This window comes from Ascaphus truei, chromosome 17 (assembly GCF_040206685.1).
Source record: "Ascaphus truei isolate aAscTru1 chromosome 17, aAscTru1.hap1, whole genome shotgun sequence".
NCBI lineage: Eukaryota > Metazoa > Chordata > Amphibia > Anura > Ascaphidae > Ascaphus > Ascaphus truei.
The window spans coordinates 36,636,232-36,649,362 of NC_134499.1; the positions used below are offsets into that span (position 1 = coordinate 36,636,232).

General features: G+C 44.7%; 1 protein-coding gene across 5 annotated transcripts in view; it reads right to left on the bottom strand.

The window, feature by feature from the left end:
• Nucleotides 1–13,131, bottom strand: part of FLNB (filamin B) — a 166,727-nt gene that overhangs the window by 90,925 nt on the left and 62,671 nt on the right. For all 5 annotated transcript variants that reach the window (XM_075574819.1, XM_075574814.1, XM_075574817.1 and 2 more), the window contains exons 2-4: nucleotides 6,005–6,253; nucleotides 5,473–5,570; nucleotides 3,302–3,449 (exon numbers count right to left, since the gene is read on the bottom strand). In XM_075574819.1, the coding sequence (XP_075430934.1) occupies nucleotides 3,302–3,449; nucleotides 5,473–5,570; nucleotides 6,005–6,253 (495 nt within the window). The remainder of the gene's footprint in view (nucleotides 1–3,301; nucleotides 3,450–5,472; nucleotides 5,571–6,004; nucleotides 6,254–13,131) is intronic.

Here is a 13,131-nt window from a genome sequence, read left to right on the forward strand (position 1 = left end):
GTGTGTGTGTGTGTGTGCATTGACTGGTGCTGATGGGTTATATGACACTTCCGCGCTTGGCAATTAATTTTCCCTGCCTCCCCAAGCGCCTCGCTTTGCTAAGCGTACGTGCACAGCGTCAGCGCGGCCATGCTAATTTGATTACATAAAAGTGAGCGCGCCAAGCGTGGCAGCGGCCTTAGGCTGCGATTATAGTGCCGGCGACGCACTATTAATATATAAATTACTACATTTACACAGTATCCCTGCTGCTGCTGGAATGTGGAATGATGCAGTAAGCGGGGATTGCACATGTATATAGTGCGAGAAAACGTGGGCAGCCTGTGTGATACCGATAACTACACAGGGGGCTCGGGCAGCCTGTGAGGGGGCTCGGGCAGCCTGTGAGGGGGTTGGGCAGCCTGTGAGGGGGCTCGGGCAGCCTGTGAGGGGGCTCGGGCAGCCTGTGAGGGGGCTCGGGCAGCCTGTGAGGGGGCTCGGGCAGCCTGTGAGGGGGCTCGGGCAGCCTGTGAGGGGGCTCGGGCAGCCTGTGAGGGGGCTCGGGCAGCCTGTGAGGGGGCTCGGGCAGCCTGTGAGGGGCTCGGGCAGCCTGTGAGGGGGCTCGGGCAGCCTGTGAGGGGGTTGGGCAGCCTGTGAGGGGGCTCGGGCAGCCTGTGAGGGGGCTCGGGCAGCCTGTGAGGGGGCTCGGGCAGCCTGTGAGGGGGCTCGGGCAGCCTGTGAGGGGGTCGGGCAGCCTGTGAGGGGGTTGGGCAGCCTGTGAGGGGGTCGGGCAGCCTGTGAGGGGGTCGGGCAGCCTGTGAGGGGGTTGGGCAGCCTGTGAGGGGGCTCGGGCAGCCTGTGAGGGGGTTGGGCAGCCTGTGAGGGGGTCGGGCAGCCTGTGAGGGGGCTCGGGCAGCCTGTGAGGGGGTCGGGCAGCCTGTGAGGGGGCTGGGCAGCCTGTGAGGGGCTTGGGCAGCCTGTGAGGGGGTCGGGCAGCCTGTGAGGGGGTCGGGCAGCCTGTGAGGGGGCTCGGGCAGCCTGTGAGGGGGTCGGGCAGCCTGTGAGGGGGTCGGGCAGCCTGTGAGGGGGTCGGGCAGCCTGTGAGGGGGTCGGGCAGCCTGTGAGGGGGTCGGGCAGCCTGTGAGGGGGTCGGGCAGCCTGTGAGGGGGTTGGGCAGCCTGTGAGGGGCTTGGGCAGCCTGTGAGGGGGTTGGGCAGCCTGTGAGGGGGCTTGGGCACCTGGGTGATGCACCTGGACACCATCTTGAACAGTTTTCACCTTTTCTAAAGCAGACTCTCCCCTTTGGGAATAGCCATTATGGGGATAAAACCCCATTCTTGTTCAGTTGTGGGAATTAGGTTTTCTTGCGACGCCCACATACCACGGACTGCGAAGGAGAGGAGCTGGGGTTTGCCCACTGGGACTTATTTATTAACCACTTTGCTGCCAGAAAACCCAACAGTCCATTGCAGAGCAATGAAAACATTTGAATGTTTAGTGAATAATATATGACGGGTGTAAAAGCCGCCAACAAAATGTTTTCATTAATTTATCATGGTTATTGCATGCCTGCAACAATGTGTTAAACATCCTTCCTGCTGAAATAACATTTCTTTATTGACACAGTTTAAAGCAGATTGACCTTTAAAATTATATAAACAAAGTCAATTACGTTAACAACATTTAGAGATTTAGAACTGGGAGGTGGGGGGGAGAGATTTTGCTTTGGGGACACCCAATTCCTAAGATATTTATGCTTCTGCTCCCTCTTGGGAAATCAATATGGCTTCCATATGCAAGCCTCACTCCCACTGGCCAATAGGAAGCTGCAACATCAGAGCAGGAGATCGCATCTTCTTTTGGATGATCTTAACGGTCATCCTTTAACTTTCACTGGCTCATAAAAAAAGCCAATATCTCCGTGCTCGGAGTTGGGATAAGTACGGGGGTTCAGCTTACTATTCTGCAAATTAAAAAAATCCATCATTCCCGCTTTAACCCTTTGGGTGTCTCGAGATGTGGCCACATCATCATGGGGTCTGGTGCTCCAGGGGCCCAACTGGAGCAGGGATGGCCACCTCCAGTCCTCAAGGACCACAAGCAGGTCAGGTTTTCAGTAAATCCCTGCTTCAGCACAGATGGCTCAATCAGTGGCTCAGTCATAATCACTGAGCCACCTGTGCTGAAGCAGGGATATCCTAAAAACCTGACATGTTGGTGGCCCTTGAGGACTGGAGTTAGCCATCTCTGATGTAGTAGCCACGCCATGCCCGTTGTGTGCTCAGTTCCTAGGGTAGATCACACCCTTCTCTCCTACGGAGGAGAGCAGTAAGCTCTCCCTAATGCAGAGAAATGGAAGAGGCGACACCCAACCCTTCCGTTTCTGGGTTAAAGGTAGAATAAGCCTATTGAGTTTAATACTGATGTGGGAGACTCCACTTAAAGAGCTACAGTCCCTCCTTGTGAATTAATCCTACAGTGAATCAGGTGGCGACACCTTGGACAGCATGTCCCTAAGGGCCGGGTTTCATTGTACCTGTGCATTCAGTGTATGGTTACATCATATGCTTGCTGCATGACTCTGTATATAAACAACATTACACACCTATCAGACAAAACAAGAATCATATTAATCACCAGTCCGCCAGCAGAAAACACGCCTTGCACATGGATAAGCACAAAATCCCACGTCCTCAGGGCAACTGCAAGCCTACAGTGATGTCAGATATTTTGTGAACCATTGCTTTTACACCAAACATCTGGGGTGAACATGTTCGCTCGGTCTCTAGTAAATCCTACTTTCAGGAAGAACTGCAAACAATGCTTTGCCGAGTTTGGCTTTTGCAGTGCGTTTCCCATCTCTAGTGCTGGGCAGCAAACGATGGGTGTGCACGGCCCTCTGTGCCGCACATGTAGATACCTACCCACCACACCTCCAAGCTCCAGAGAAAACTAGGTCTTAGCACATTTTTTATTTCATCCCAAAGTAAGATTTGTACAAATGGATTTTTGTTGTCCCCCCGGGATGTCCTCAGCTCCGGTGAGGACCGGGTTCTCGAGACACTTACCACTGAAGGAAGCCCCGATACCTTCCCCTCCAGGGGAAACACAATGGATGTTCAAATCTCCTGTGTTACGTGGCCCAATAGAAAGCCCATGTCACTATGCCACGTTAATCCCATCTCTACCATGGGGGTGAGCAACGAATGGCAAGAAATGGGTTCCAACCCCGTGGGCAGATCCCAACTAAAAAGTGTAGTTATGGGGAAGGCAGAAATAACGTCATCAATTGAACACGGTAAGTGATAAAAGGAGGTCTTACCACGTCCGTAGGCTCTTGCTTTCTTCGGATTCAGTTTGGGCTTCAACGGTGCTCCTGGCTTTAGTTTAGCTTTGGGGAACTGTGACAGATAGGTCATCACGGAGTGTTCATCCACACCGGGGTGAATGATTTCTTCTGGGGCAATCACCTGGAACATTAGAGATTTTAATAGTGAAGAACAGGTGCACCCTGATCATGCCCTAAAGAACCGCAAGATTCAAATGTACAATGAACCCTCTACCCCCTACCCACCCTTCTTTTTCCATGGGTGGGAGGCAGAAGGTCCCCGGAGCTGAACGGCGTTAACTTCTGCACTGGGAACCCCTTGGTTTCAGAGATACAAGGAAAGGTGCTTTCCGCACAGGGCCACCGACAGTGGGGGGGGGGGGGAGGGGGAAGAGGGGACAGGGAGTGGGGGAGTGAGAGAGCCGGACATAACTCTACTCCTGTGTCCTGCTTCCGCATACTTAAATCTCACTGGTCATGCAGGGCCAAAAAGAAGCCACAACTGGTGGTGATGCAGCTTCTTACTGGTCCACGCAACGTGGGAGATTTAAAGTGCCATTTTGTTTCCCCTGAAGTGGAGCTACCTTTACAGGTTTGTAGCTTTCTGGAGCTTGGAATCCAATGTAAACAAATATATATATTGGAGCACAGAGGACGGCTCCTTTAATGCATAACTTCCATTATATTCAGTATATTGACTGGTGTGGACAAAAGTGGACCGTTGTTCTGAACATTCTTAAAAGGATAATACCACTTATCGGAGAAGCATTTTGGGAAAGTATTCAGGGGCAAAAAACCTTCTTAGACATTTTGCTGTTCATTTCCTAAGTCAAGATATATGATTTTTAACTTGAGGCCCCAAACCCGGAACTGGGAAATCTGTGTCAAAAGTCAAAATCTTGATAAACAGGTTTTTTACTTTGGACAATGCTGAAGGGCAGGAACCAAACCAAGTTTAATGTGCATTTATTTCAGGGGTGGACCACTCCAGTCCTCAAGGGCCACCAAACAGGTCTTCAGGATATCCCTGCTTCAGCACACGTGGCTCAAAAATCAGTAGCACAGTCTTCAACGTAGTCACCAGTGCTGAAGCAGGGATATCCTGAAAACCGGACCTGTTGGTGGCTCTTGAGAACTGGAGTTGCCCACCCCCTGCCCAAGATTATACATAATACTTTCATACATTGCTCTCTTTATTAGAGAGGTGTGAATTTGCGGAGATTCTCTTCAATTGTTCCGATCAAACATTCCAAAAAGTGCAAAAATACCGCATACTTTTTGATTACACTTTTGGTGCCTAATGTTCTAGCAAAACAGCCCAAATTGTTCAAAATTCGCTATTTAGCTTTATTTAATTTGTGGCCTGCAACTTTTTTTTGTTGTGTGTTTGTTTTAAAGTCATGGAAATTAAGTGAACATGTAACGCCCGTTGACTTTTTTAGCGTTAAGCGAACTTGTTACCGACTTTTGCATCAGAGAACTTTTTCGCCAAACCAAAAAGAGCCAAATCCCGAAAAGTTTGCTAACTAGGGGGCAAAAAGTTGCCACATTTCTCCTCTTCATATAGTGTAGCATGTTCTTTGTCAAGCCGAAGGTAGGTAATATTTCCCTATAACTTGGAACTTAGCATGTTCCATCGCCCATTTCTTATATAAGCAGACCGGAGTCACAGACGCATCGGATTCACTTTCCCCTTCTCATTTTGACTCTATGCCCAACTGGTTCTTTTATGCCTGCGGTTCTCAACTTTTTTTTCCCCTCAATATCCGACTAGCACACTCTCTACCCACATTTAAGACCCACCACAAAACACACCTGCTTAAGGAAGCATACGAGTAGCTCCGCAGGCTGATACTATACACCTGATACATAAAGCTTGGCCCCCTGCAGTGGCACCAAACAGAACACCCTCCTACAGTCTCTGTACGTTCTTCCTACCAACCAATTAGATTGTAAGCTCTTCGGAGCAGGGACTCCTTTTCCTAAATGTTAATTTTGTGTCTGAAGCACTTATTCCCTTTATGTGTTATTTATTATTTATATGATTGTCCCGTGTATTACTACTGTGAAGCGCTATGTACATTAATGGCGCTATATAAAGACATCCATACATACTATTCCACATATTTTTGCACAGACGGTCCTTGCTGTACATGTTTTGTTACCTGAGGAACTCCCAGCCAATCATCAGCTTGCTGCATGGCCTCTCGGGCATTATCCACAGGCTTCTTCGGATCCCAAGTCTCCCAGTCCGGACACAAACCTGTGCAGAAAGAACACGCATTGTGGGTACGATGGAAGAGCATTAACCCCGTCACTGCTGCTTACATCACATTGCATATTCAGATCCAAGAAAAAAATGGGAACACTGAAAAAGTTAAATAAAAAGGAGACATTTAATTTAAAGGGGATGCTGGGAAACAGACAGGGGCATTACTGCGCTTAGGGGAAAAACAAAAAACAAATCACATATTGGAAAAATAAAATGTTAATATCACTGTCGCAGGTAAGTGACGGTTTCATTAGGAAAGTCAGATCATGAGAATAGCGCCAGTGTGCCAAAGGAATGGTCCTCCCAGTTAATAAGACTCATGCCAAATGAGTGGGATGTGCTGGTCTTGTGCTGAGCCTAATTATTATTATTATTATATGAGGGTAAATCCATGTATACAGGTGCATAGTTATAAGAATTATTACCTGGTGCACAGCTGTCAACCAGTGCGCCCAAAGCTTTTCCATCCTGCCAGTTTTGGCTAAAATTGGTAATAGGCAGGTCAGGAACTTTGTTCTGAATCCAGCCAAGAAGTCTTTGCTTTGGGGTCTGCTTTTTGGATTCTTCATCACCTTCGTCTTCCCAAACAGGCATGGAGATGGAGTAGTGCAGGATAAGGGTCCATATCATACCTAGGATAAGCTTCAGATTACCATCCACAATGGCTTTGCTGTCTGGAAAAATAAATAATATAGGATGGTATCAGTAATAATAATGGGCCCTACTACAGCAATGTACTGTATCAGATCTGAACTATACAATGTCATATTTGTATGCCGCTGATTTTCAATGGGTTGTCTCCAATTAAAGGACATCAACTATAAATGAAAGTTGGGCAAGCTCGCGGGTTCGAAATCAGGACGCCAGCGTTTGTTCAGATGTACAGTACTACGGAGTCAATTATTTAATTCAAGCGAAATTGCGCCGTGCTTTACATTTCCGAAAAAATGGAAAATAGATTTCCTGCTTGTTTTGCGTTTTTTCCCATTATTTTGTTTACAAATAAAAAAAAAATAAAGAGTTCAAGCAAAATTTAAAAAAAAACAAGAACAAAAGGAAAACGAAGAAATAACACCAATGACAGCACCTTCCTTTAAAATGCATACTGTACAGAGCCCGACGGACCCACCGTTTTAACCCAAAACATATGGGGTACTGTCATTTCCCTTTCTTGTTTAATGAGAAATTGTTCACGCATCACTTTATTATAAAGTGCAGAATTCAAGTAATTTTCTCTTTAATTTGCCAGAATTATTCTGATATCTGATGAGCTACTGAAGAAAACCCATAGAACAGGGCCGGCCAACCCCCAGTCCTCACGGGTTACCAACAGGCCAGGTATTGGGGAAATCCCAGCTTCAGCACAGCTGGCTCAATAAGTGGTTCAGTCCTGATTGAGCCACCTGTGCTGAAGCAGGGATGTCTCCAATACCTGGCCTGTTAGTGGCCCTTAAGGGCTGGAGTTTGCCACCCCTGCCACAGAACAAAGTCCTACAAAACTCTAATCTGCTCATCTGACACCAAAGTCCTTTACAGTAAAATTCCTTGTGTAAAACAACGTTCAGTATCCTCTTATCCAGGAATTCCGACGACGGCCCCGCGACGGGAACAGGACGCCCGGCGTATGTAAGCTAGCTAAGCAATATCCCAAGCTCAACACCTTATGTCATTTTAAAACATGCTGTGATCTGTGTCAAGCAAAACAGCCATGAAACTGATTTAACAAGGAGGATTAAAGTTAATCCACATAGTGAGCTGGTGGTGACGGAAAGAAAAAAACACAACTGCATAGAAGTAACCAACTTGCCAAAAGATTTCCAATACCCAGTATAATTAAATCAATATTTGATGCCATGAGTATCATCAGCGCAATTTAAATCAAAGAAACAGGAGGTTAAAGATTAAGTGAATTCTATTGTTTCATTGTTGTACGATAAATATTCCATTGTGAAGTGTTGTATGTTCTAAATGGAGAAGGAGTGACACTGACTGGCACTGAGTGTGAAGCAGGGGAGCCTGGTTCAATTCCCAGTGTCGGCTCCTAGGGACCTTGGGCAAGTCACTTTATCTCCCTGTGCCTCAGGCACAAAAACATAGATTGTAAGCTCCCCGGGGCAGGGACTTGTGCCTGCAAAATGTCTCTGTAAAGCGCTACGTACAACTAGCAGCGCTACACAAGAACATGCTATTATTATTATAATTTACATCCTAGTTCTTACATAGTACAGTGCTCCCTGATCCCAAATCACCAGGGCAGACAGCCCATACACCCACCAATAATACAATCAGGATTCGGATGTCAAACTCTGCATAAAAATTGTAAACCTACATTTTTTCTTAATTAAAAGGCGCGGTCACCCTCCAACCCCCTTATTTTTTTTACATGGGTTGGAAACAGTGGGTCTCAGTAGCCGAACCCCGCTTATTTCAGCTCCAGAAATCCCCTGGTTCCCCAACATACTTTCCAGAAAGTTGCATCCCCATCCACGGGAAACCAAAATATGTTTAAATATCCTGTGTTACACAGGTCAAAAAAAGGAAGCCGCGTTCCTATTGGCTGGCGTGACACAGGGACTCGAACACCAGGAAGTAACCAGCGCCACCTTTCCCGGGTATCTCGAGAATCAGGGGGTCCCCAGAGCTGAAATTAACAGGTTCCCCTGCTTCACCATCTATGTAAACCAAACACAAAAAGATACCAAATGAGGAGTGCTTCGTAAAGAGAAATTGTAATTTATATAGGCACAGAGATTCTGAAGGTCAAGTAGGTCACGGTTGACATTTTGTTACCTAGTTTTCAGGGTCTAGAATAATACCTGCGCTATGTGCCTCGGGCATTACCTAAACTGGTACTGTAGGTAGTGAAATGGTTAAGTGAATTTATTTTTCAGTAGTTGCTCCCGTCATATACAATAAATTCCTTTGATCCACAGTATAAAGTTTCTGCTACACAATTTTTACTAAAGCCATCAGGGTCTAACGTTAAAGACCCGAACCGAGTATAGAAACAAAGAGGCTCTTTTATGAGGTTGCTTAAAGAAACCGTTCAATCATGTTCTTTTGGAAGTCGGGCTTCGCTAAATATTACTTCCTAATGAAAGTAATCAATTGCGCTTGAGTATAGCCAATGTTCCCATAAGCTATTGCTGCCAAGTACTGGTTGGGTCCTGTTGCCAAACCTCAAACGGTTCTTATATTTTAAGAAATGAAACAACAGTGGCATCAAAAAGCTGCCAAAGGGGAGTCATCAGAATGATGAAATTAAATGAAAACGGGCCAAAAAAAAAAAAATCGAGCTTTTGAAATGAAACCTGCTCCAGAAACATGGCCAATATGCAGACGTGACATGCAAGTGCAGGATTTTAACAGATACATGTTGTATTTCTTCTATATTCCAATGTCTGCGTATAGTATAAACGCCGGAGAACAGAACGTTGCATGCAAAGAGTAGGCAGGATGGATTTAAGTCCGAGTTAGTCAAGTGGTTGGTCAAGGTTGTAACATTTTACCTGTCGTCTCAGGCTCTGGGCATCGCGGCCCAAACCCCCGCAGACTGCCACTCACTAGAATGGTAGTTAATGTGGCATTGCCGTGCGATACCCGGATCGGCGCTTAATGAAACTCCCCCCTTGATCTTGGTCATGTTGGCTTTTGCTACATAAAAAAAAACAGACCTCAAAAGTGGATGTTTTCAAACAAGAGCAGCTCGGGTCAGACATTTAACTGCCCCGCATGAAAACTCGGCGTTCCTTGGACATTTCTCCAAATGGAGCAAAAAAAAGAAAGTTAATAAAAACAGGATTACTGCATGGATAATAAAAGAATCCTTACGTGGCCGTTTCTATAAAGTAACTGTATTTACAAGGAACGTGCAATGTAAGGAATGTTTATGTATATTTACATTTAGTATTTCCATTTGAAGATGAAGACTAATGTGTGTTTATTTTTCTAAAGACATGGAAATTAACAACACATCCTAGTTTAATGCTAAACCAGCCATATCTTAGCGCTGCATATACAGTGGGTGACGAGTGATAGGGATTACTGATGCTTAAACCATTACTTAAATAAACTTTAAAACTAAATCACAATTCAACTTTATTTTTTTTATTTTTTTTTCAAAGAAAATTAAATTTCTTTTCTTCCTTCCAATGTAAAATCTAAAGACTGTGCCCTGATGTTTTATAAACAGATCTTTTTAAGTCAGGCACTGTAACATTCCTGTTTTTTAGTCACTTTAACAACTGCGTATATTCCATTTTATATGTATAACACACATTCTAAATATTTAGTGGCATTACGGAGACACAAGGGGTAACATTTCTCTTTCGGAATCTCTTAATCCTTAGGAGTACATTACAGCCACGTCTGAACAAGTCTATTTATCTTAAATGTTGACAAGGATTTATTACCATCCCTGCACTTGTAGAGGAACCTGCAGTGTATTAGGAAGCAAAAACATGCAAAAAGCAAAATATTGTTCCATGTAGCGCTTCCCCAAAATACAACCTGATCCTAGAAGGAAAGTATAGAGACAGTAGTATGGAAACACTAACATTGTAGTAGCAATACTAACCCCATTTTTCATATTATTTTTACAGCATTAAAGCCAGGGGGTCTTTCGGTGGGGAAAGGGGTCTTTCTTTTGGGGATGTCACGGTTCCCAACATACTTAACATTTTAGTCACCAGTGTTTTCTAGATATTCAAAAATGGCCGCCAGCTCAATAGCATGCTGTAACATCATCCACCGATGGAGTTGTGTCTTCCGATTGGCCCGCAGGACAAATGCCAATTTGGCGACCATTTTGATTTACCAATGGGAACACCGGCAACTAAAAGGGTAAGTATTTCAGGAGCCAGGAGTCTCCAAAGGTAGCAGGTCAGTATACAAAAAGTCCTTCTTTTACTTTAGTAGCCATCAGTATCTATTAATCATAGATCTCAGCTGAAGAAGATTTTAGTCTCATTCATCTGCACTGAACTATTTTGCAACAATAAAGCATCGTCACAACACCCTGCACAGGGGGTCATAGTTCCAATGCTATCTACGTAGTAACCGTGAGCGCTTATATTCGTTCCCCCTGCTATTGTTCTATTTTGTTACCCCAAAGACAGCTCTTACTACTACATACCTTTCCTAGTGTACTACACACGCACTGCAATAAGTGGATAAAAAAATGAGTATTGCCGATGAACGAACTAACTATCTGGACTAGAGAAATCACAGGGAAGGCTTTGTATCCCAGTGTATGTGTTCGGAGGCTGCTCAATGCAGTCCCCTTTGTTCCAGGCAGGAAAAGAATGTTAAAGTGTTGTAGCTCTTGCGTGTGTGCGCGTGTGTGCGCGTGTGTGTGGTCTTGTACAGCTCACTTTACAGAACCTTTGGCCCGTAGCACCAGCAATGTCATCTTTTACAGCTGCTTTTTAAAACGTTTATGCTACCGACTTAAATATTGTCTTTTCCAATGGAAGCCATGTGTTTCCATTAAAGCAATGCAAAACATATCAGATCGTAATAATGTGTAAATAAACACATATGTGGTATATGGATCATTGGGGAGGCCTTCATCCAGGAGTGGATCAGCAAAGGCTGAAGACGAGGCTATATTTCATCTCCAGTCCTTATGGATCCACTGCTGGATGAAGGCCTCCCCAATGATCTCCCAGGTACTGCGGTTGCAGCCTCTTCTCCACGTTGCTCCAACACATTTTCTAACTTCATCCTCACATCTTCCTTTCGGTCGTCGTCTTGTTCTTTTGATATCCCTTGGAATCCAGTGGAGTACAATCCCTGTCCAACAATGGCATATGGACGTCAATTAAATGTGTGCCGCCATATTAAGAATGTTACCCAGCTGTGCGGCAGTTCACACTTATTACCATCCAGGTAAAAATCTGCCAGAAGGGAGGACGTCTGAAAGGTTGCAGTCTAACCACTAGTTCACAAAAAGGTATCACTTCTGTCTGACCTTCTTTTAGAAGCCCTACAAACATTATATTATTTTTTTCCCAAGCTAAAACCCGGTAACCCTTTACACAGAGGTAGGCGATTCGCATTGAAAGACATCTGTATCCATGAGATGCAGTAAGGTGCTGTATGGATGTCTATATTCTGTGTTTTTTGGCACACAAGTGTGATTGGATACCAGTCAACAACCATTGTATAAGAGAAAGCAATTCAGTAGCAGAGAAACACGGGTTGCAGTTATTCAGTTGCCGAGTATTATACAAGGCAAAGAAATAATGGTCTTTAAATCAGTCCGAGCACCTGTCCTGCACGCAGTGTAATGTGTTCCTGCATTCACAGCTTTGTGGGGGAGGAAACTGCTAAACTCTAGCACTATTCACAGCAACCTTACATTGTACCTCGTATCTAGCCATCTACTCAAAATATCCCACAACTGAAATAACAGCAATTATGACACACACCGTTGAATAAACATAATGTGCATAGAAAGGTCTTGACACTTGCATGTGATTACATCTAAATATTACTATTGAATAGGCACAAGCCAGCAATGCAAGCAGCTAAGCTACTTTGAAAGCGGACCAGTTTACAGCCCTATTGGAGAGAATGATATCCCCTATTCTTTTATACAGGACCTCCTAGATGTCAGCAAAAAAAAGCCTCCCGACCTTAATTCTGGTGGATTCACCTTGCTGATGTCACATCTTCCTTCCATCATGCCAACCAATCAGAATGGTCCAATGGGACAGTGTCGCAGAACGCCCCACAAGATGGATAATTTAGCCAGGTATATATATATGTATATATATGTATATATGTATATATGTATATATGTATATATATATATATATATATATATATATATATATATATCTATATATAAGTTCCAGAATGCCACAGTTTGGTTTGTAACCATTTGTATATATCCTAGTTTTAGCCACATAGCTCAAAGTAACCAGGTAACTGTATCTCGCGGTCTTGTATAGACCCTGCTCCAATGCGCGTTGGTTACTGCTGCATTAATGTTCATGATGGAGATTTGCTGTTGAAGGTAGCTCTTAACGAAACATTTTTGCTTTCCACTTTTATTATATAATGAATCATCTGGAACTATCTTACTTGTTCTGGATGGGATTACATTTCTAAATGCCATGTTATACCAACATTTCAATTATCTTGTCCACTGATAGTTTCTAAGCACAACACTCATCTCAGAGGGATTCCCACGTCGAGATGGGCAACATGTTTTGGATTCTCCTCGGATCAGATAGTCCCTTTGGCCCGAGGATTTCTGTGAATTGGTCCCAAAACTGACAACTCCGTAACGGCAAATTAAAAAGTCCCGTTTTTTCTTAAAAATAGGTTTTAAGTGGGCGGTCTCCGGAGCTGAACCCCATTTAATTCAGCTCCAGCGACCCCCCGCTTCCCGAGATAAACACTTCCGAAGGGGGTGCCGGTATCTCTGTGCTTTTTGGACAGTCACGTAGGCCAATAGGAAGCCATGATCAGGACATTTAAACTTCACAGATACCAGCGCCCCTTATGGAGCCAAGTATCTCAGGAGCAAATTCAAAAGAGAGAG